The 23834-nt window shown below is 34.4% G+C and overlaps 6 protein-coding genes and 1 pseudogene across 7 annotated transcripts; 4 read left to right on the top strand and 3 right to left on the bottom strand.

Annotated features, from left to right (window-relative positions):
- The first annotated feature begins 2290 nt into the window (after positions 1 to 2290).
- Positions 2291 to 5944, top strand: LOC9325103. Of its 2 annotated transcripts, none has more exons than XM_021035743.1 (11): positions 2291 to 2679; positions 2793 to 2947; positions 3060 to 3117; positions 3565 to 3677; positions 3774 to 4045; positions 4132 to 4192; positions 4273 to 4327; positions 4396 to 4459; positions 4544 to 4940; positions 5018 to 5149; positions 5245 to 5944. In XM_021035743.1, exons 1-11 carry the CDS (start codon positions 2610 to 2612, stop codon positions 5638 to 5640), a joined length of 1773 nt encoding a protein of 590 aa, XP_020891402.1. In that variant the 5' UTR covers positions 2291 to 2609; the 3' UTR covers positions 5641 to 5944. The 2 variants fall into 2 exon arrangements, with proteins under 2 accessions (XP_020891402.1, XP_020891403.1); XM_021035744.1 differs by having other exon boundaries at positions 4153 to 4192; positions 5245 to 5810.
- Positions 5945 to 6331: 387 nt separating this feature from the next.
- LOC9323674 (WEB family protein At1g75720) lies at positions 6332 to 7299 on the top strand. Its single transcript, XM_021035733.1, has 2 exons — positions 6332 to 6608; positions 6702 to 7299. Exons 1-2 carry the CDS (start codon positions 6489 to 6491, stop codon positions 7170 to 7172), a joined length of 591 nt encoding a protein of 196 aa, XP_020891392.1. The 5' UTR covers positions 6332 to 6488; the 3' UTR covers positions 7173 to 7299.
- Positions 7300 to 7371: 72 nt separating this feature from the next.
- On the bottom strand, positions 7372 to 9561 carry LOC9323673. Its single transcript, XM_021036030.1, has one exon. The coding sequence runs from the start codon at positions 7871 to 7873 to the stop codon at positions 7592 to 7594; it is 282 nt and encodes a 93-aa protein (XP_020891689.1). The 5' UTR covers positions 7874 to 9561; the 3' UTR covers positions 7372 to 7591.
- A 1327-nt stretch (positions 9562 to 10888) lies between these two features.
- LOC9323672 lies at positions 10889 to 13419 on the bottom strand. The gene is made up of 3 exons (XM_002887562.2): positions 12688 to 13419; positions 12501 to 12598; positions 10889 to 11663 (listed from the first exon to the last, which is right to left on the bottom strand). The coding sequence occupies exons 1-3, from the start codon at positions 13281 to 13283 to the stop codon at positions 10972 to 10974; spliced, it is 1386 nt and encodes a 461-aa protein (XP_002887608.1). The 5' UTR covers positions 13284 to 13419; the 3' UTR covers positions 10889 to 10971.
- Positions 13420 to 17395: 3976 nt separating this feature from the next.
- On the top strand, positions 17396 to 18221 carry LOC110224225 (annotated as a pseudogene).
- A 2067-nt stretch (positions 18222 to 20288) lies between these two features.
- LOC9325102 (putative HVA22-like protein g) lies at positions 20289 to 22088 on the bottom strand. The gene is made up of 7 exons (XM_002887561.2): positions 21742 to 22088; positions 21461 to 21501; positions 21267 to 21365; positions 21106 to 21162; positions 20952 to 21015; positions 20671 to 20877; positions 20289 to 20554 (listed from the first exon to the last, which is right to left on the bottom strand). Exons 2-7 carry the CDS (start codon positions 21490 to 21492, stop codon positions 20474 to 20476), a joined length of 540 nt encoding a protein of 179 aa, XP_002887607.2. The 5' UTR covers positions 21493 to 21501; positions 21742 to 22088; the 3' UTR covers positions 20289 to 20473.
- An 83-nt stretch (positions 22089 to 22171) lies between these two features.
- On the top strand, positions 22172 to 23379 carry LOC9325101 (protein disulfide-isomerase LQY1, chloroplastic). Its single transcript, XM_002888992.2, has 5 exons — positions 22172 to 22397; positions 22481 to 22564; positions 22659 to 22710; positions 22868 to 23024; positions 23122 to 23379. The coding sequence occupies exons 1-5, from the start codon at positions 22260 to 22262 to the stop codon at positions 23141 to 23143; spliced, it is 453 nt and encodes a 150-aa protein (XP_002889038.1). The 5' UTR covers positions 22172 to 22259; the 3' UTR covers positions 23144 to 23379.
- Positions 23380 to 23834: the final 455 nt, after the last annotated feature.

Genomic DNA, 23834 nt, shown 5'->3' with positions numbered 1-23834 from the left:
TTCTCCCACCTATTCTGAACAACATTATGCATGTGCTTCAAGGTCACCTCTAAAATAGCTTCTTTGAACTCAACACTAGTGAAGAATGTACTTCCAACCACAAATTTATCACCCAATGCCATTCTGATTCTTCTATCCCTCAACACAATGGGGTCCTCGTCTTCATCTGAACTCTCTGGAATTATATCTCGACCAATTTCAACCTCATCTTCGAAATTGGCCACTCCGTCATCTACTTCAAAGGCAAAACGCTCAAGTGGATCTTCTTCATCTTTTTTCTTCTTCTCATTCTTCTCCTTCTTCTCCTTCTTCTCTTTCTTCTCCGTCTTCTTCTTCTTCTTCTTCTTCTTCTTCTTTTTCCTTCTCAGATTTTCTTCAATCTGCTCTTCACTCTCTGATTCAGTATTGTTCACCATACTCTCATCTGCATTCTCTGATTCAGAACCCCCATTGTACTCGACATCATCCCTATCACTACATTTGAAAAACATGTCGTCAGACATCTCTTTATCACTCTCAAAATCAACTAATCCAAACAAATCGTTACAACTCCGAACAAATTGATACAATTCCGAACAAATTCAAACAAATCCAACAATTATGGGGCGATGTTTGGTAAGAAAAACCCAAAAACTTACGACATTTTTGTGTGGAGAATGTCTTCGATAGTCTCAACCGGAGGAGTCTAACTCGAAGGAGTCTCAGTCGGAGGAGGCAATGTCAGAGGAGTCTTTGACGGTCTCAGTCGCTGTCGGAAGAAGCAGTCTTAGTCGGAGAAGAAGAAGTCTTCGCAGGTGTCGGGGTGGGTGGAGAAGAAAATCCCCAATTTGATTTTGTTAGGGTTTTAGGGAGAAAATCGAACCCTCTCTATCAATTAGAAGGTTCAATTCAGGTTATGAGATTTGGGTCGATTACCGGTTTGGTCAGAGAAAATCAATTTTAAAACGCGATTTAGCGATTTTAAAACGCATTTAGAGAGTTTAATTGATTGTGGGGAATTGGGTAGAATTTTATAAAAAAAGGTGGAATTATGAAGAATGTCATGTGTATAAGGGGAAATAGGAAGAAGATGAAAGTACATGGAGAACCGAATTGAAATACTATAGTACAGGGGGACAGGGGCAGACAGCCCTATATAAAATATATATAGTTGCGGAAAAGTACATAAAAATCATTAATCACTGAAGTAGATGATGCGTTCAGAAATATTGGACATGTCTAGCCTTTATATTTAAACGTATATGGGAATTTATGACCGACGCATATTTAGTTAAAATTGATTTTAATATTGGATATCTACTAAATTTTTTTTTTTTTACTTTAAATTTCCATTAAACCGTCCAATATAAAGGCTAGATATTTTTTTTTGTATATCTACTAAATTTGGTGTCCAACAAACCATTTAATTGGTTAGCCGTTTGGCCATTACATTATTTGGTGATAGATTATTTGGTCATAAATATTTATAAAAATTTTCTTAAATGAAACATTATAAAAATTTTGAAAATGAAAAAAAAAAAAAAAAAACAAGTCCAAAGTCGTAGTACGGATTCAAATCATCGTCAAACTCAGAGGAAACCCATGTCGTAGTACAAACATTTTTGCAGCTCTAGCTGCTGACGTGTCTGACACATCGATCTGCTAATAGATTACGTGGCACAACACTTAAAAATAATCAGACGGCTCTGGTTTATCCTTTATTTACGCACCGTTGGATCGATCACTGAGGAAGATAAAACGAAAGAGAGAGAGAGAGAGAAGAAGCGTTTTGTCATATTTTGTGTGACATTTATAAAAGCGATCGAGTGAGTGAAGCGACGACAGCTTCGGATTATCCGTCTTTTCGGAATTTGGAAACTTTGAGAAAATACAAAGACACACAAGACAAGGTTTACATTTTTTTTTTTTTTTTTTTTTAAAGGTTTACATTTTTCTCTATTTGAAATCTCTGAATTCTGGGTTTTCTTTTTTTCCGATGAACCAAAGCTCTCAAATAGTCAGTCTCTGTGTTTTTCGATGATTTGTACTTGTGTACGTTTTCTTCTTCTTCTTGTGTCAGTTACATATCAATGTTTTGATTTGATTGAAGAACAGTGACTCCTTTTATGAAGCTTTTCCTTAGTAAATGAAAAATACTTTTTCCAAAAAAAATTCAAAAATCTACACTATTTTTTTTTTTATTCACGGGTTGAATGTACCAAACATTAATAATAGTTTAATACTAATAAAAATCTTCAACTTTTTTTTTCCTTAATTTCTTTAAGCTTCTTTCTTTCTTTTTTTTTTTTTTTTTGGCTTTTTGGCTTTTTTGTCTCTTCTCTTTATTTCACGAAGAACCTGATTCTTCGAGACACGAGAAACGATTTTATAACTTTTCTCTCTTTTTTTCCTCTTCTTCTTTAACGTCTTTTTACTTTTCTCTCTTTTCTCTTCTTCTTCTTCTTTTCTGTATTTATCTAAATCAAAGTGTGTGATTTTTTTCTTTCTGGAGAGAGAGAGAGAGATGTCGAAGAAGAAGAAGTAAGATTTTTTCTCTTCAATCACTGAGTCTTTCTTCTTCACCTCTATCTTGAGTGCTGAGATAAAAGTAGAAAGTAATCGAAAAGAAGATGGAAATGGGTCGTCGAGATTTGATGAGACGTGGAGCAACCAATCGATTTTCCAATAAACAACAATCTGGTAAAGATTTCTTCATCTTTTTAGTTTCAGAAACCAACAAAATTATAAAAATCCAATCTTTTTTTTTTTTTTTTTGTCTCACTTTTGTTGTATCCATCATCTCATGGATTTAGGATCTGGGTTTTCTACAAAGTCTAAGAAAGGAATGCTGAAGAAACTGCGTTTAGCTGATGAGAAACTGAAACAAGAAATGAGCTACTACGAGACTCTGCCTTGTCCAGATTTAGAAAACGAGGTTTCTAAGAAGAAATCTAAACTTCCAAAAAAGGTAACTTCTTCATCAATACGACACCTAAATTACTCTCAATAATCCCTTAAATTTCTCACCTTTTAGTCTTTTTCACATTAAATTTCTCTCTCTCTCTTTCTCTCATCTTTAGAATTTGAAAGACACTAATGGTGTGGATCATGCCTCTGTACCACGGAAGCTTCGTTCAGGTGCGTTGTTCGTGACTCATTGAGAAAACTTGTACAAACTCATAACTTTAATGTTTTTTTTTTTTTGGTTTTTCCTTTGTATAGTCGTGATCGTTAAGTGTGTCAGTAAAACAACTCAGTTTCTTAGTTGTTGGGAAGATTATGGTATTTTTGGCTTTTGAATCTGTCGAGATTTTTGATTATGTTTCAAGCAAACCCTTTTGCTTTTTTTTTTTTCTCTTTCTCACTTTCTTATTATGGACGCAAGATTCTGCTACTTGTCTTTTATCTTCTTTTTTCTTCTACTTATTAAAATCAAAAGTGATCAATCTTCAACTTATATTATTATTTTCATCTTCTTTCTTTTCTTTAAAGCTTGTCTTTGTCATCTCCAATTCAAAACTTTTTCACTTTTATCTCTAGTTTGTGAATTCTTTAGCATCTTCTTTTGTTCACTTTTAATTACAGCCATGATCATGAAGAAGCGGAATCTTGAATCTGTTTCTAAGCTATCCTCTGTTTCAAAGAGACTTAACCGGTCCAAAACCGGGATCGAATCTCTTAAGAAGGATCAAGAAATGGTTGGTTTTCTTCTATGATGATGACTTGTAATTTTGTAAGAATAGAACAGTTTACTTAAAAGCTTGAGTAATGATTATTGTTTTTTTTTTGGATAGGAAGCAAAAGCTATTGTTCCTGAGTCGATGATAATTTCTAAAGATGAGAAAGAAGTTGCAGAGACTTTATACGGTTTAGCTGGAATGTTTACTGATAGGAAGACTTGTAATGAGAAAGAAACCAGCAAAGTTGACTCGATTTTGGTTGTGGAAGATGACTATACAAAAGCCGAATCGCTTAAACCGGTTGTGTCAGTTCTCTCTTCAGCCAAAACTAAGCAGATTGATGCAATGCCATTAGAGCAATCTGATAAACAGTTCAGCACAACAGGGTTTGTAGCTAATTTTCGTTTTAACTTTGTCTTTCGAAATTGTCGAGTTTACTCTGATTGGTGGTTTTTGTTGTCTAATTTAACAGTATGGTTGATTTCATTGATAGATTGAAGCAAAGCAGCTCAGTGAATGTGAATGATGCACCTGTAAGCACTCTGATTCTAACTGAATCTTACTTTCTTGGTTTAGGTTCATATTAGACAATAATTCCACTGAAAATTTCTAGGCAAGGGTCAATGACACAAAGGTTGCAACAAGTGACAAGGACTATAAGAGCAATGGTAAGAAATTCTACCTACAAACTTTGTATCACATACAGTCCACTTACTGACTTATGTGCTTCTAAAAGGTCTTGCGCTGTGGCCTGGACTATCTTCAACAACTGTTCATTCAGGGGCTCATGTTCTTTCAACGTAATTCTTAACCTTTAAATTTTCTGTGAACATTTGTTCGTGCTGCTCGGTTTCTTCTCTTATGCGGGTTTTTCTTCCAATCAGGTCATCTTCGACAAAGCTTCCTCCTTGGATGGGTCAAGCTGTTTCTCCTTCCAATAGTGCTTCACTCTTGAGTGAACCATTAAGAGTCCAGCCGAGAAAGTTGAAGAGATGTGCCTCTCACATTTACATTTCCCGTCTCATTAAAGTATTACAGACCAGTAAGAGTAGTCCCACGACACTTAACCAAAGCGAGCAAAGATCTTTTGAAATGTCAGAACGTAGGCTCCCTGATTCAGTGATAACCATTAATGACTTTAAAACAATGGTTTCTCCAGCTAAGAGGTATCAAAACCCGCATCTGCTCGATATACACAGGACGCATAACCCAAAACCCGTGCAAGAAGACATGACTAAGCTTGCTCTCGAGCTCTACGGTCCGCACACTTCACAGAAACAGGTAATATATACTTCACTGTTCTTATCTGGTTAATTCTTTTACTCTCTGATTCATCTCTTCTTCTATTCTAATGACAGAGCTTCGATTTCCTAAGTCTCTCATCTGCTGGAGCAGCACAATCTCATTTCCCACTTCCAAACTCGTTTCCACAGTATCAGATCTCTGCAGCTTACAATAGCCAGCTCTCACCTGCAACTTCTAGCCATCAGGTGACCTAATTTATCTCTCTTATGAGCAAAAATTTTCCTCTTAAGTAACGGTTTCAGTTAGTAGTATATAACAAAAACATTCTTTCTTCTTGCAGGTGCAGCAGCTTTCTCCGTATCTAGCAAGTAGATTCCAAACCGCTTACAACGCAAACCAGCAGCAGCAGCAACAGCTTCAAAAAAGGCTATGGGCTGCTCAGTACAGACCAACAAATGGAAACACCATGCAATCGAACCAATACAGTAAACCAAACCTCTCCTTAAACCTGACTAGTATTCAACAACCTCCTCAGGTTACTTCCTCCCCAAGGTACAACAACAATGTATCTCAACAGCAACATCGTCTCATGGCTGCTGCTGCAGCAATGTCAATGAGTCATCACCATAATAACAATCCTTCGCGGACAGTGATGAACAGACAAGAACACCATTTCCCACTTATCTATGAAGATACAAGGATACCATTGCAACTACTCTGCAACGAGCAGTCGTGAAGCTGCCTGTTTTGCTTTATAGCTAAATAGTTGTAAGGATTTTACAGATGGTTGAGAAAAAAAAACAGAGATCTGTTTCTATCTTCGTCGTAATTTGAGATGGTGATGAAAATCAGATGAACAAGGATTGTGATCAGTGAGAGATGATTGAATCCCACTTGTTTGAGAAACCCCTTTTAATGTTTTTTCTATGTATAAATGATACACGAGTTCTCAAGAGGCAAATTTTGTCGACGACTCTGTTATCTGAACTGAGAGACAGTCACAGGAAAAGAAAAAAAAAAGATGTTAGTTTTTTTTCGAATCTCTTTCCAAGTATATTTTAAAAGCAGCTTTTCACTTTCTTGTGCAATAAGCCTCTAAGCTTCTCAAGAAAAAACATATTTGGATAAGGGAATTTTAACTTTATATTCTTATGTAAAAGCTAGAAGTGTTCGAACCAAAATTTTTTTACAAAAATCTGATACACTGTTTTTTTTTTTTTTAACAATATTACAAGATCATTTTTCAATCAAGACCTATAAAATCCTAATATCTTTAATTAATAAACTGAATTAATAGGAATACAAATATTATATACTTTAAAAAATATTACATTGTAAATATAAACGGAATTTTTTGTGAAACAAAAATAAAATTCTAAAACAACACTTATTATGAATAAATATTAATTTTATATATATACAAAAAAAAAACAATTAAAAAGAAAGAGGATTTTAAAGAAGTGTAGTTGAAGAAAATAATATGCTTTGCGTCGTCTCTCACTCAAGTCACAAAGCTATAAGCAAGCTTATGTATCTCTTAGCTTCGCAACAGAGAGCTAATTAAGCACTAACTAGCCATAAATAATGGAGACGACGAAGAGAGCAGAGATCGACACAACGGCACCGTTTAGAACCGTCAAAGAAGCCGTTGCGTTGTTCGGCGAGAGAGTCTTAGCCAGTCAAGTCTACTCGAACCATCTTAAGGTGGCAAGTCCCTCACTCTCTCTCTCTCTCTCTCTATATATATATATATATATATATCGGAGAATTATGGTAATAACATTAGTGAAGAAACAGATGCAGGATGAGAAATGGGAAGATCCATCAGGGATTGAGAGAGAGCTTGAAGAGACAAGACATGATCTCAAAAGGGCAAAAGAAGAAAGCATACAAATGAGAAACTCTTTGTCTTGTCTCAAGGAAGAGCTTGAACGAACTAAACAAGAGCTCCAGAAGCTGAGAGTTGATCCTGGTGTACCCGAAACGAAACTCGACGAGACTTTTTTCAAAACCAAGTTCGAAGTGTTAGTTCCTCGGGATGACGATGAACCAATTAGAAGTCCAAGGTTGAGATCGATGAGTGAGAAGAGATACGTGAAATTTGCAAACCCTACTGGTAATAATGGTTCCGCGGTGGAGATGTATCTTGAGAGACATCCTTCGATGAAAATGAAGGAGAAGAAGACAAAGAATAATAAGAAGAAGAAGAAGAGTTTGATCCCTTTGTTTGTTGGAGGGATTTTTTCAAAGAAAAAGGTTTTGCAATGAAACAGTTTGGTTTCCGAAATACTATCTTCTATGTATTTTTTTGGTTTTGATAATAAATGTCACATGTATGACTTTCGTAAATTGTTCTTGAAAATTTTAATCGTAATATTAATCCGCACGATCTTCACTATACATTTGTATTTGCGCATACAAACTTCGCAACACATATTTTGCAAAGCTCACTCTTAACTAATTTCCAATCTATTTTTTATCATCGGAAAATTAGAAACCGAAATCACCCTTTCTATCTAGTTTCTTCTTCTAAACCATGATAGTTTGACTAAGATGTAAGTTCATGGGAAAAAAAAATGACTAAGATGTAAGTTTAAAAATCACAATAACTCAAACAAAATAAAAGCAAAGCCTCGAAGCAAATGTTGGAGCAAAACAAAGAAAATAAGTGAGTGTTGAGATGTTGACTAAACGTAAAAACAGTCACGATCGTGATCGTGAACAAGGCGAGCTTCATGATCTTCACAAGACATAGCAGAAGACTTGTTGAAGAACTCTATGCAATCTGCGATAGCTTCACTGTAGTGTACGTGAGACGAATAGTACGAACTACTACACGAAATCTTCGGCGGCTCATACCTCTCTTCGTCGTTGGTGCGGACGAAATTCTTCTGCCTGCGGGAGGAGGAAGGGAGAGTGAGATCGATAAGCCTCATGAAAATCTTTCGTAATCCGTGGAAGAGCTTCATGAAGATGATTGTTGAAGGTGAAGAATCTTGTGGGGTTTGTCTATATGAATGGTAAAAGCTCGTGTGTATATATGTTTTTGTTAATTTAATAAAGAATTCAGTTTTCGTATTAAAAAAAAATCGCAAGTAAATTTGTAATGATTCATCAAGGAGGAAAAACAGGAAGAAGAGTGTTTCAATGATTAAACCACCAAAGAATTTCTTGAGAAGTGTTTATCCTATGAACATAATCCTATTTAATTGTCTCCATTTTTTTTTTTGTTTAAATTGACAAGAGTTTCAGGAGTGAAATAAAATAAAAACTAGTTTATGGTTCCGTAGTTACCAGTACGCATTAGCCTTGTTCAAAAAATCTACTTGTTCTTTTTTTTCCCAACAATATGCGTTAGTTCTTAGAACTCGGATAGATTATGCAACTTTTCTTTTTTCGTTACTCCACAGGCTAATATAAATATCTTATTCAAACGTTTTCTTGTAAATGTGACTGCATTACGAAATATGATAAATAAAATCGTAGAATTTTGATCAAAGTACAAGTGTACAAATGTCTGCAACATTTGAAGAAATGTCAATATCTTTTGTTATAAATGCTAATCTAACGTAAGATACCACATGGACCTAGTTAGACTGAAATTTCCTTATATTACATTTAAAGCTTTCAATGAAAATAAAGAAAAAGACGAACCAAGGAACTGATCAACGTACGATTAATCATAGACTGATAGTATAATTAACGCATAATTAAAGCTGTAATTAGTGATTACATTCAGAAAAAAGAGTTTTGTGGTCCTGCATTTTACACTTGACTTTGACCTAGTTTTAGGGCACATTATATTTTGGGACCAGTAAGCAAACATTTAACTTCAAAACATTATTCGCAGAACAAAACAAGAGTTTGATTTAAACAAAAGAAAAGTACTGAAATAAAAAAGGCAGACATTGAGGGAAAGAATTAGAGAGAAGGCGACATGGAGAGAACATAGAAGAATTAGAGGCTTTTGGTGAAATGATTGTTGGATTAGGATTATTTTTATAATCTTAGGTTTTATGACGGTTATGATTATGTCTTGCACTTTAATTCTTCCTTAAAGTTAAAACTAAACCACCTGGATAACTCATTAATAGCTCAATAGTTTATTAGTTTCGTGAACTTTTACTATGTCGGAGAATTTTATCCGACTGATTCAATTAGTTTTATCTAGGGGTGAATTTGCTAAATGAGATCATCATATGACAGAACTTATTCGTAAAATAATGTTGTGGTAAAATTATAATAAAATGGTAATTTTTTTGGCGGTTAAAACATATAGCGTATAAATCATGTAAAATAACATTAAATCGGGTTAATATAACATGTGAATGTTAAAAACATGCATGATAAAAGAAATGATTCATATTTCACTTCGTTTTTGTAAATAAAGGATATGAACACTGCCAAAAAAAATGATATTAACAAGAAAATGACAGAAAATATATAATAATAAAAATGTCGGTTCTGATCGAGCAGTAGGGAAGTGAACTCCAAGCTCTTTTAATTGCAATGCAAAGCTGCCGGAGTAAAGACTATATAAAAGTATGTTTTGAAGGAAATAGCAAAAGTAATGGATTTGATTAACAAGAAAAAGATCAATTTTGGAGTTGATAACTGGATTCTTGATATCAACCACTGCTTTGTCAAGTTTTTTATAAAGCAGATGTTACCAGAAAAAAAAATACTTTTATAAAAACAAAAACATAAAAGACTACTGGGTCGAATTCAACTGGTGGACCTTTGAGTCTGGATTCTAGAAAATGTATATCACCTTCGGCCCAATTTTGTTAATGGGCTAAGTGCTAACAAGCCTATTAAAAGCGGCAAGCACCTTCCCATTGGAATTTACTGATACTCAAAGCTTCAAAGGCCTCAATGTTTGACTTCACCAGTAAGCAAACACTATGTTAAATGTTTTGGCTTTAACAAGCGAAATGTTATTGACTTATTTCCAAACTATTGAATCTACAGGTCTACAACCTTGTAAACAAATTTTACTGTTATAAGTAAATTTGTCGACAAAAAGATGTAATACAACAAATCTAAACATTTTTTTTTTTTTTGAATATCTAGAAATTCAAGCCCGAAGAGGCGAAAACCCTATATCTCCTAGAGGCGGGATCCACACCAGATTAAATTCATCTCCTTCGGAGAAGAAATCCTTCCCAACAGGCGTCGAACCCAGTAAGCATTTTAATCAATCAATCTTCTTTTAAATGGATATATATATATATATATGTATGTATATGTATTTTAAAGTATATTTTCTAACATTGCTTGCTAAAGTTGGATCATCTTTAAGTCCATCTTTTCATATAACTTCTGAATTGAAACCTATGCTCGACATATTTGTGGCAAAACTGAAAACTCGAATATTAAACTGGTTTGATTCTAAATCTCTGATTTCATTTGCAACTTCAAGGAGAATCGATTTTTTTTTAACAAAATAAACAATGTAGCAGCTTCTGACAACGAGGAAAGTTCCAATGGTGCAACCTCTCAGCGTGCAACCCTTTATTATGTATGGGTAAATTTTGAACTTATCTGAACCATACTATATAACTACTTTTTTTTGCTCTTTTTTTGACAACACTAATAACTAAATTAAAACTCTACTATACCCAACTTTTAAAAAATCAGAATCAGCTTTCCCTATAAAATTAAAAAAATAACGAAAAGAACTTGGGTGAATAAAACAATTTACTGAAAACGCATGTGGTAGCAATTATATCACTCTGCCACTCCCACACTATTTGATTCCCACCAAGTGTGAACACAGCGATGAAATTTACTTGGTTAACAAAATGTTACATTTACTGGTCAAAAAGTATAAATTCATCATAATTCATAATCATGATTTTCTAACCTACTCTACTAGTGAATTCTTAACCTAATCATGATTTCAATAATAAAGATAACCTTCAACATACTACCCTAAGAATTACACTTAATAGTCAATAATAAGATGGGATTTATGATGCCGGTTGATGATTAACCTAATCTCTATCATATTAAAAAGTTAGAAGTACTAAAAACAAACATTATTTCTCAAGTTAAAATTACAAATTCAAGATTCTAAAACTTTGTAAATAACCACGAAGCAAGGTAATATAGCTCTCGGGTTATAAACCACAAGCTCCTCAAGATTCGAATAAACTCCAGCGTTGACCGCCACCGAGTCAAACGTACCCCCACTCGTAGAAACGCCAACCGCCGAGTTATCCTCCACCGGAGACGGAGCCTCCGCCGCCGGTAAATCAACGCGTTTAACTCTCCCAGCGATCACACGGCACACAAGCATCACTCTCCTCGCATCATCGCTACACCTCAGCAAATCATCAGCTCTTCCGCTACTCGCCGTCGTCCTCACGCCACTGCCGTTAGCGGTTGCAGTGGCTGCTCCGCCGCCAGATTTTCCTTGGAATCCGTGGCGAATCACGGTGCAGACGCCACATCCAGGGAGGTTAGAGCAGAGAGAAGAAGAGCCACGAGCTCCGAGAGAACAAGTTAAAGTGGTGCAGTGGAAACGTAAAAGCTCGTTGCCGTCGGCGGCACAACGAGCGTCTTTTCTGGTTGCCTGAAGTGCACGCGCCTTCACTGCGTCTCGGCAATCCTCAAACCGTTGGATCGTACGTTGAGTGTTTTGGACTTTTAATATCCGTTCGATCTGACAGATGGGACTGTCTTTTTTAAGCCAGCTTGATTTGAATATGATCTCCACTATGTTTCGACCCGAATCTTCCGGACCTAACTCCGAAACTGCAATTAAACGACAACGTTTTTGCTCATGAAATCACACAAGTCAATACAAATATCTGAGTTTTTGGAACATTAAAGACAAGAGTTTTATTTCGGTTTCTGTCAGGTGGGGGTTTTAATTCTGATACTGTCGAATGGAAAAATGACACGTAATAATATCAGGGGGACATTGAATTTAGTTAAGAGCAGAGACAGCTGTATCTTTTTATAGTACAAATGGTCCCATCGCATGGTAAGTGTTTCCAAGCAAAACGACAGATTTGGAGACCATAGAATATATCGTTCTCCAGTTATATTCCTATTCTTTTTTCGTATCTTTCTCTAAAAATACGTATGAATCTTTACTCCAAAAACAATCTGCCACATAAGGCCAAATGATCCTAACTTATTTGATCGATATAATCACCGACAATAACATTGAGATCTTGCTTCCATTAAGAAACAATGAAGTCTAATTAAGATATATAACGAAAGCATGTTCGTTAATTATTTGCTTAGCATTATGGTAAATCTATCGATAAATCCAAGTGCCTATACGCCGGAAAACATGTGTTAATGCTAATTATTCAATCAATTATAAACAAACAAAGGTTGAATCATCATTCACAAGTCAAATCATGGACTGAGATCTTAATTTTTTTTCCAAGGATTACAAAACATAATCTTACTTTACCAAGCAATTTGCATTTACGAAAATCCCACTAGATTCTTAGGGTTAACTTTAAAAATGTGACTACTACACACGCCAACAAAAATATTGTAGCTAAAGCGTTATTAAATAATTTGAGGTAAGTGATAAAGTCAAATAATTTTTTTTTTTAAGAAAAAAAACCTTACCTGCGTGACGAACTGCTTGATGAAGCTCTAAGCTTTCAAGCTTGGGAAAAACTTCTCCACATTGGGAACAAGCACAAACCCTAGGCGAAATCGGATACCTAAAATTCAAGAGAATGATATAAAATTACAAAAATATAAACCAGAACTACGAATTTACTTGCTCATCATTAATTTTTGTTGTCATTACCTGCTAGGGTCAACGATCATGTGACATTCGTAACATCCGGAGAGTTTACGGAACTGCATGGCTCTAAACGAAGTCGTTGACGATGACGTGTAACTCCCACTGGCGTTAGATCTCGTTGAGCCAGATGTAAGAGACCGAGACGAAGAAGAACCGTGTTGACCAGGTTTCCGAGTCAGAAGCCGAGTCTCCGAGTTAGGAGCAACTGAGTTAGCTACGTCTGGAGAGTGATCAGCTCTATGAACCACACGAGTATTGCCGTGAGCCACGTCTCTGAAGCTGCATATGGAGCTGCACGACGAGCCGAGCTTTGAAGGAGATAAATGAGTGGTCATGGACGGACCAACCTGTGAGTTCTTGGAAGGATCATGGACTCTTGACCCTTCAATTTGTTTGCAAGTCAATAGGTTCTTGATTTGGTCCCATGAAGATGGCTGCTTCTGAGGTACTTCTTTCTTTGGTTTCTGCGGTTTGTGTGGTTTCTGTTTCCGCGGCTGCGTTTGGTCGGTGGGATTCTCGCGTTTCTTGCGTTTGCTCGACGGTGGCTTGTGTTTTTGAGGCGCCTCTGCGTTTTCCGGCAAGAAAGTTAGTAAAGCCATTGAAAGAAGAAAGAAACTCTTGACTTGAGAATGTGAGAGTTTCTTTTGTGTTCTTCTTTATGGTTCTTTAATTATAAGCTTTTTTTAGGTGTTGAAATCGAAGATGGATCCAAGATGTGTAATAAGGAGGGAAGATTAAAGTAGAGTGCTCTATCTTTCTTTAATTCTTTATTTTACAGATTTACTTTCTTACCCTTCTGATTAATATTCTTGTCGTTCGAATTTATTAAAATTATAATCTACATTCAAAAATAGGTACTAAATTAACTATATTCAGATATCTTGTTTGGTCAGAGAAAAGAAATCTTTCTAATTAATTTTGGCATCTGGTAGCTTGCTTTGTTAGTTGTGGTGTAGTTATTTATATATTTCCCTCAAAAGAAAAAAGGTATTTAATATGGATTTTGAATACTTTTTTTTTTTTTGTGAACAAAAGATTTTGAATACTAGTAAATTACTTTTTTTGATGATAACAAATTAGTTAGAAGATTCCTACCAAAAAAAAAAAACAAATTAGTTGGAAGATAATGATTTTAATTTATTTTTGGACGAGCTTGGTTGGCTTTGTATGTGCTTTTAACTGCTTCATCTATATAATCTTCCATTACAGTTTTGACCTTAAGGGCTGACTTTGTTAACGTCACTGAACCTTCCATTGGTAGAGATGCAAACAAATGCCACGTAAGCAAGCATCTCGACTCTTTTATAGTAGTGATTTGTTCGGTTATTATACTCAATTTTTGAATGGAATCTCTTTATTAATAGTCCATACTACATAATAAAATGTAAGTTCACTATTAAGAACAGTTTAGCGATAGAAATCATTTATTTTTCTTTTCCTATGAATGCAAGCAAGAGAAAAAGGAAAGAAATGGTTTTAGTACATCAAAAATATAATAATAATCATTCTAAAATAATTATTGAGGATGTATGGTTAAAAGTTAAAACTATTGTTTTTAACAGAACAAGATTACACGTTAAACACCAGACAAGGTCTTTGGAAACTTCGTATTTGGAACTGTGATTACGCATTCCAAATGTTCTATTTGTCTCGAATTTAAATTTTCAATGCTCGTAATTTCTTATTTTCCTAAATAGTTTTGTATTTTGTTCACTTCTATAGTTTTTGGCCTCAATGTGTATATAAGTATTTCAGATTTCTGCAATGTCTTATTTCATATATTAGTAAGAAATTGATTTTGGACTTGACCGATAAACTAATTTTTTGAAAGTAATTAAGATATAAGGTGTCATAAACTAATCTCAGTACAGTAAATAGTGGTGGAGTTACACTTGAAATATGTGTAAAAAAGTATGGGGTAAATTCATTTATTCATATACTGATTACTGTAAAAGCAGTTCAATACACTAAATAAATAATAATTTAATGTGTAATAAATGTCTACATTATGGGAAGAACATTTTAATATGATAACTCAGATGAGCTTGCATATTTTTAGGTTGTCGTAATTGGGTTCAAACACAACACACAAATTCGAGTAATGGTATTAATCATTAATTATCAATAACATAAGAAAATTTAATCATATTCAGGGTGAAAATTGTAGCAATCAAAATAAATTATGGTTTTAAGGTTGACCGTTGACCGGATGTAAAAATCTATAAGACCTTCACATTCGCCGCAATACTTGGATTTATCACGCAGTCTCTTTGGCCTTCTCACTTGTCGTGTTCCACATTTGTCCCTCTCTTTTGTTTTCACCTAATAAACTTAGTTATAAAAATCGCAGAGACTATTATAAAGTCATTCGTTTAAATTTTTGTTAAAAATGGTTGCATTGTTTTAGGTTTCTTTGAGACAAAAGAAGAAAAGAAGCGCGAGATCTTGAGAATGTGTTTGATTCATAAACCAGTTTGAATTTCAAAAACGAAAAAGTTAAGTAATTGTTTACGTACGTAACATTTAAAATAATTGTTAGTCCGGTGACAATGGAATTTATTCGACTGACATAAAATTTAATCCTACTGCTGCATGTTAAAAGAGTCGCTACTGACAACGTGGCTGGTTAGTATTGGTTTGTGATTAATAAAATTTTTCCATTTATAACTTCAACATTGATATAAATTTAATATTAATATTACCCATCTTGTATTGCAGTAAAGAGAACCCTTCCAATTCCCAATTTGAATAACTTCAAGTGCTTTGAATATGCCATTAAATATAGAGCCAGGAACGGAATTTTTATCACTTATGCCACTATTTTGAAAAAATTAATCTGGCATGCCATCACATAATCTCTATGCCACTAAGATTGTGAACTTCCCTTTTTACCCTTAATGAACTCTATTCCAAAATAAAACAAAAATAGAAAATCAAAAGGAAAAAAATTATTTAAAAAAAAAACAAAATCCGTGGGCCCGATTTGAGTCAAACACGAATCAAAAAGTAGTGTGAACACAATATTTAATATTTTGGTGGAGTTTTTGACAACGAAATAATATTATTTAATAGGATAAAATGTACATAGTTGTACGTAAATGTCTATTTGTCCTGATTGCTTCATAGTTGAACTAAATGAGATTTTATAAATTTGGAGTTGAACCTTAATAAGCAAAATAATTTTCTAGTTGGTCACATTATTTATCACATTATATTGGTGTTTAAGAAGTTTTGATAGGAAAAAATAAGGAGATTAATCGAATGTAGATTGCCGAATAGGTATTTGCATTGGTAATTAATCGAATGTAAATCGTTCTTCTATTGAATCGATTTAGAGTCGAGGCCGACGGATCTATTCTACGAAAACGTATGAATTAGTACAAATGATATAACTAAGTGAGATTAACTGGTACAATGATAGACTATAGGCCAACTGGTACAAATAGTATTACTGTGAGTTATGGTGTAGATAATTGTGTTTTAAATTATTGTATTTTTAAGAAGAGATGAAGAAGAAGATCCACACAAACGTACATTTGGACTATGGAGGGTATTATTCAGAAGGAAATGAGTGGATTGTCAAAAATTCACTGTACAACCAGGACAACTATGAGTTAATTGTGCTTCAAATATGATTTGTATTTCTATGAGTTTAAGTTCATGGTTCAATTGGAACAACTATGAGTTTAAGTTCTTGGTTCAAGTGGGACAACTATGAGTTCTTGGTTCAACTGGGACAACTATGAGTTCTTGGTTCAACCGGGACAACTAAGACTATATTGTATTAAGATTTGTATTTGTATGAGTTTAAGTTCTTAGTTCAACCTAGACAACTAAGACTATATTGTATTATGATTTGTATTTGTATGAGTTTAAGTTTCTGGTTAAACCGGGACAAATAAGACGTTCAACTGGGTCAACTGAGCCGACAACAAAAAACTTCTATTAAAAATTAATCGAATTTTATCCCAATTTAAATTAATTTTGAACATTTAACAACTACAAAATACAATAACTTATATACAATATAATATTTAACATTAGTATTTTACTTGCTCGTAAATTTGTTTTCATACAATTCACTTCTTACTTAAGAAGGAACATTTAGTTCATGATCACCTATGTTGTTGATATAAATATAAAATCTATGATTTCCTTAATTTTTTCATATCAAAACTTCTTAAACACTAATATAATGTAATAAATAATGTGACCAACTAGAAAATTATGTTGCTTATTAAGGTTCAACTCCAAATTTACAAAATCTCATTTAGTTCAACTATGAGGCAATCAGGACAACTAAACATCTACGTACAACTATGTACATTTTACCCTATTAAATAATATTATTTTGCTGTCAAGAACCCCACCAAAATATTAAATATTCTGTTCACACTACTTTTTTACTGACTCAATCCGGGCCCACGGAATTTGTTTCTTTCATATCTCACTTTCTCCTTTATTCTTCCATCCCTTCTCTCTTTTCTTTCACTTTTCTCTTTTTCAAAACGAGAAAAGTCTAGATAAATTAGGGTTTTGGGCGAATTTTTTTTGATATTTCTTGGTTTTTGTATTCTCATTTATATTTTTATTAGTTCTTTTACCAGGTCCAACCAGAACTACTAGGTACAAATGCTTTATATGTTTTTCTATTTTAATGTTTTGCATAAGCCTCACTCACTCCCTCCATGTCTTATATGTTTCAGTTGGACCAGCTATATATATTATTATAATACACTACAACTTAAAATTACACAGATCCATTCCCAAATTCAGATTTGCCCAAAGAGTTTTTCTGGGTTTATTCACTTTCTGTGAACCGTAAAGTTCAAAGCTTTAACAATGTCACATAAACATTTAGAATCATCATGAAACTCAATTCAATCTTGCACTTCACAGCTCCTTTATTTGCAACCATTTCATCGCTCGAAAACCTTGTTTCTCCGATTGATCCACCTCTTTCTCCATCAAAGCTTTGAGCCGTATCTCACTCACCGACGACGATAATGGAGTAAAGACATTATCAGCTTCTAATTACAGCAATAGAAAAAAAGTTTCTGGTTAGTAGCAAGGAAGCGACGGCATCGCAATTCGATATCGGTGTCTGGTCGGAGTAGTGATCGGAGTGGGACTCCAAGATGTTGCTCGATTGGAGCTCATGGGACTTGCTCAGATTTCCCTTTCGATGTTGGTACATATACAAGTGGAGAGCTTTTTCGTGAAGTGAATTGGGGTTTTGATGTGAGTGAGGCGGCGAGGCTTTTACGGAGAAATCGGTGAGATTCCGGCGGAGAGAAGGAAGCTTCTGGTAGATTTGGATTCGCTTTTAGACTTGATCCAATGGAGAATGAATCTAGTTACCAAGCTAACCTGGTTATAGAGGTGATGAGTTTGGTTATGATGAGAAATTTGATGATGAAGAAGATGTTTGCAGAGAAGAAAAGAGAAGAAGAAGATGTTGAGCGATTGTTTTTTTTTTTTTAATTTTTTTTTCTGTTTTTCTTTTACTGAATTTCTAAACTTAGGAATTAAAGTAATTTGTGGATTTGGATCTGATCATCGGGTTGGAGCAGGTAATCGGATACTTTAGGTTGGGTGGTAATTTTCTGTTTTTTGTAAGGGCTTTTGGTCATTTCTAACGATTTGGACTTAAAAGAAATTGAATAAGAAAATGGAAAACATAACGGTGGCATAAGCGATTAACATTTCTCGATTTGTGGCACAAGAGGTGAATTCTCCCACGAACGATAGATGATTTTTAAAACACCGACAGAGAGAGAACTTCGTATTATACACAGTATTTTGAATATAAATCGATCTTTTCATGAATTTAACGTTTATCAGATATGTTTTGAAATTTTTGTAAGATTTCAGACACAGTTCTGTGACAAAGAAGATATTTCTAGTCTTCTAGATACAAAATGGTGTTACTCTTAGAAAAAAGAAAAAAAGAAAAAAAAAAAAGTGTTACTCTTACTAATGTATTCGTTTACCATGTTATAAAGTGCACGTGTGATTTGGGGTATCAAAAGTTTGGCAAAACGGTTTAAATATATGCAAAAAATAGAGACAATTGTGTCCCCATTTCCTATAATGATAATGTTGATTTAAATTATGAGTTTTCTAGTGATTTTAATTAATTAGATTACATCTCTCCCACCCAAAAAATTGAAAACTTATCTTTTTATGTGAGATTTTCCTAAAAGAAATTGTTCATATCCATTACTGTTTTGCATTACCTTGAAAGTACTTTATTGTATCATGTTCCATCTCCTAAAGCAAACTTCTATAGTAAAACTATAGTCATATGCCAAAAAGAACTGTCACGAAAGTGCTGAAATACATTGTGATACAGTATAAATGAAAAGCATGCGGTCTATTTTAATACTAGAGAACTTGTAACAACTGCAATGTATTTCTTTTCACACACTCATTCTATAATCAAATAAATTGTAGAAAATTAGATGTGAGAAAACGAGCCTGGTTTTGGTCTTTACTACCTAAAATTGTGTTTGTTATGCTGCTGACTTGGTTAGAAGTAGAGTCCAAATTGGGAATTCGCATCAGGTTGGCTTGTGGAGAATCAAACAAAGTCGTGAAAAAAGAAGGATAGGAGATTCTTGCTGACACTCTTTAGTTTCACACTGGATCATACAATTAGCTTCATATCAATAAATGCAATTGATTGAGTAGATAGATATACAACAACCATCATTCAAAAATGGTCCCTAATTTTTATAGTGGATTCATCAATCATTCGGTTTTGCATCCTTCTTCAATTATTGGTCTCTCTACACAACTCATTAATTTATGAAGTTTTGCATTCGGCTTGGTCTTTTTTTTACACGTACTATTGGTTAATTTGGTAATTTGTAAGTGCAAATACAATGCCATATTGGATAGGGTATCTCCACATATATTTTTTTTTTGTAAATATCTATGTGTTTTTCCACAAAATGATACTAATATGGTTGTAGCCGTGTGGTCCTTCCTATATATATATATGGTTACGTATTAGTTTTATGTTTAACACCAATCATTTTATGATTTACTTTGCAGAGTGTTTTTTTTTTATTTTAATTCTTTAACTCTTTTTCTTTTGAACTCTTTTTCCTTTTGGCGTAACAATGTACTGTAATATTGACCTAGTGTAATTTTTTGAATTTTAAAATAAAAGATTTGAGTAGGGGATGTTAGAGCGGATCAATCAGCTCCGCTACCCGTCCCATTTTAACCTGATCCACAACGAAGTCGATATTTTGCGGGTTTTTACGAGTCGGTTCGTCAAAGTAATTCTAAAAGCATCATTCTACATCCTATTCAAATTTCAGTTTTTCTCTTGTTTAGATCTTAAAACAAAAATAAAGATATTTTTCATAGAATTCATATAATTATACTTACTAAATTCAGTTCAAAATTTTAAAACTAAACATAAAAATAATTTTGATTAAAATTATCATGTATGCGAATTAGTTCTCCGTTTGTATGAGTTATTTGTCAATGACACCAGTAGATTAAGAGAATGGAGAGATGGGCTGATAACCACCAGAAACAAGCGTGAAAAGAATTTGGGCTTAGGCCCATCTCAAGCCAGATTCTAATGATTCCTACCAAACAACTTCAATGGATTAAAATGTACATTTTTTTGGTAAAATTTACATTTTATATTTTTTCTCCGAAACAATTTACATTTGAGGGCTACATGATAATGCATATAGTTAGTTAGTAGTTAGTACAGTGTGTTTTCCCCAATAGTTTCCCTGTCTTAATGTTTTCCTCTCGAATGATTCTATCTCATTTTAGTGACTTCATTTTCTTTCACTTTAAGAATTGGATCAACAAGTTTAGGTGGAGTTGTCTCTTTCTTTTCCTGTTCACAATAGAAAAAGAGTAAGACTTTTATTGAGGTTCACTCAAATGTTATAATGAGTCAGAGAAGAGTAGAAAGATCACGCGTAGAGCGGTAGAGATGAAGAAATTAATTACCTCAGACTTAGATTTTGGTGTTGAGTGTTCTGTAATATACTGCAAGATCTCAAAGAATTTGGTCTGTCCTTGGTTGATTGCTTTTTGAAGATATATCATTGCCATATCCCTAGCTCTAGTCCTTACCTTCATCAAGTTGCGGTCAATTTCATTTTCATGCTTTGCTATATATGGCCTGAAGAAAGAATCGTAAACGTATGTAGTTCCCTGAAATGGTCACACAGAGGAATAAAATTAGAGAAAAGGCTAGTTGAATCAAAAAGATAAAATAGTTTACCTACTTTAGTCTTTGGGAACCAGAGATAAATGAAGAATGCCAACTTCGCCTCGCTATACATTGGTAGCCTTCAAGATTACATGAAAACATGTATTATTAAGTATACTATACAGTAAAAAGTCTTTGTTTTCTATCTTAAGTAATATAAAACAACCTACCAAGAAACAAGAGCATCACCAATTCTTTCGATAATCGTCAAAGCAGCTACAATAATCCTGCAAAGATGTTTTGAGAGAGGAAGCAAGCAAGATTTATATAGGAATTCCTAAAAGGGTAGAGAGATCAAGAAAATAACATATGAGAGAAGCTAATCATATACCAATACTGACACCAGAACTGAAGCTGTTGAATCTCAGGCTTGTTGAGTTCGACCGTTTTGAAACACTCATAAGCAGGATATGCGTATCCAAACACCATTCTATCAACCAATTGAAAGATTCATTACTTTAGTTTGATTGAGAAAATGTGTTTTATAAAATCAAAAGAAGAGATCAAAGTTATTGAGTAACATACAAAAGTCCTCTTGTCAGAAACGATCCAATCATTGTGATCACCTGCTAAAACATTTAAAAAACAAAAGAATCTTCTAATCAGAAATAAATTCTCAATCACCAATTCATTGAAATGATTATATCATGAACTATATCCAAAATACAAAAAGACAGAGACAAAACAATCGTCTAAGCATTGATGCACAACTTCAATTCGATTACACTGATTAAAACGAATCAATCATAAAGACGAATATGAAGAAGAAAGCAATTAACGTTTTAAGCGGTTGAAGAATAACATACCTTATCAGAAAAATGATTTCGAACGGATTAGACGGCGGTTACGATTGTGACTTGCGAATGGAGAAAGGAGAAACAAAAAATGAAGCAACGGTATATTATTAATATCGTATCGGATAGTGACTTGCGAATCCTTGTTTCAAATTCTCTACTTGAGAGTTTCAACTTGAAACAGTGCGGTTTTAAAATAGTCAACAACCACGACTTTTAGATGTTATTAGCCGTTGGATTTAATATTTGACGGATACGATCTTTTACTTCTGAGCGGGTGTACCGTATCTCATCGCACCGGATAATTTTCTTCCTCTTCTCCAATAGTGGATAAGGGCGTAATATGGAAAACAAAAAGCCTTTAATCAAATGGAATAAAGCCACGTCAACAAAACGATAACCGTATAGTGAATAATCTAGTGGCTGAGATCAACCCAAAACCAAGAACCACTGGCTCTTCTTCTTCTTCCTCTCATCTTCGCGCGCTTAAGCGATAGCTTCACACCAACAAAGACAAGTGCTAATCGAAAATGCCAGTTTCAGCTCCATCTCCGCCTCGTCTTCTTCAATCTCCGTTCATTCACCGTCCCATCAATTTCACTCCGTCTTCTTTCCGGTCGCCGGCTACATCTTATCCCCGAATCAAAGCTGAACTCGATCCCAACACGGTTTTGATCCTTATCTATCGACTTTTTTCGCTCTCACTAGTTCAAAATTGATAATCGATTTTGGTTTTTTTCGTAATTATTAGGTCGTCGCAATCTCTGTTGGCGTAGCAAGCGTCGCATTAGGAATTGGTATTCCTGTGTTCTACGAGACACAAATCGACAATGCCGTGAGTCTTCTGATTCTCTTCTCAGTTAAATCGATTCGTGAAAGTTACAGTTTTGGTGTGTGATGACTGTTTCCGTCTTTACACAACTTCGTAGGCTAAGCGAGAGAATACTCAACCTTGTTTTCCCTGTAACGGTACCGGAGCTCGTAAGTGAATCGATTCTCTCTCTCTCTCTCTCTCTCTCTCTCTCTCGAGTTTTTGTTAGCATTTTTGGTATAAGAGCAAAATGTTTGATGTGTACAAGATGTTTATGAACATATATTATGATGAACTGAAGAAATAGTTTCTTTGGTGGTGGAACAGAGAAATGCAGATTGTGTGTGGGAAGTGGTAATGTGACCGTAGAACTTGGTGGAGGAGAGAAAGAAGTCTCAAACTGTATCAACTGTGATGGTGCTGGTTCCTTAACTTGCACTACTTGTCAAGGCTCTGGTGTTCAACCTCGATACCTTGATCGAAGGTACTACACGATTATTGTGAATCAGAGCCAATCTGTTTTTTTTTTGCACATTGTAGAGATGCTAACTTGATTCTTCTCTTCTTTTTCTTATGGTCAGGGAGTTCAAGGACGATGACTAAGTACCTTGCACTAGAGAACATATCCAAGAGTCTCTTTTTCTCCCTTCTCACATTTCTTCATTGTACAATACTGTTTTGTTCACCAAACATGTTGAGAGAAATCATGACATGGATATTGTAACTGTTAAAGAAAACCGCCAGAGTTCAATCAGATGTTTCTTCTGTTATAATGAAGTAACATTGACATAACAACTTTGTATCTTCATCTTAAAGTTGATACTATTTTCCCTCCTGAACTATTTCTATCATCAATCACCAACCAAAAAATTTCTACAAAAGACCAAATCGATTTGGCTTACATGCAACAACAATGAGCTTGCTACATATGTCTTAAAGTTAACCTAGCTGTGCAATTGAAGAAGACAGTTTCATGTACTTACCGTGCAACCATGTCAACTGTAACTTGCTACTTTTACGAGATAGGAAAGTCTCTCCAAGACGCATTCAACCATGGGTTACGCATATGTTATTCCATGTCTTTCTATCGAAAAACATTGTTATCTATTTCCTGATTGGATCTGTTTAACCACCAAGTCAGCTAAAACCTTGTCAAGAAACGGAGTCCCATCTCTTTCTCGATAGCTCTTGCTTTGGTTGTTGATCAGTTTCAACATCCATCATCAACATCTGTCATTCAAAGACTAGAATAAGACATCATCAGCCCTATTTATCACAAGATATCCTCAAGACA

This window comes from Arabidopsis lyrata (genome assembly GCF_000004255.2).
Source record: "Arabidopsis lyrata subsp. lyrata unplaced genomic scaffold ARALYscaffold_2, whole genome shotgun sequence".
Lineage (NCBI taxonomy): Eukaryota > Viridiplantae > Streptophyta > Magnoliopsida > Brassicales > Brassicaceae > Arabidopsis > Arabidopsis lyrata.
The sequence above is the reverse complement of the archived record's forward strand: the minus strand, read 5'-3'. Positions and strand labels throughout refer to the sequence as shown.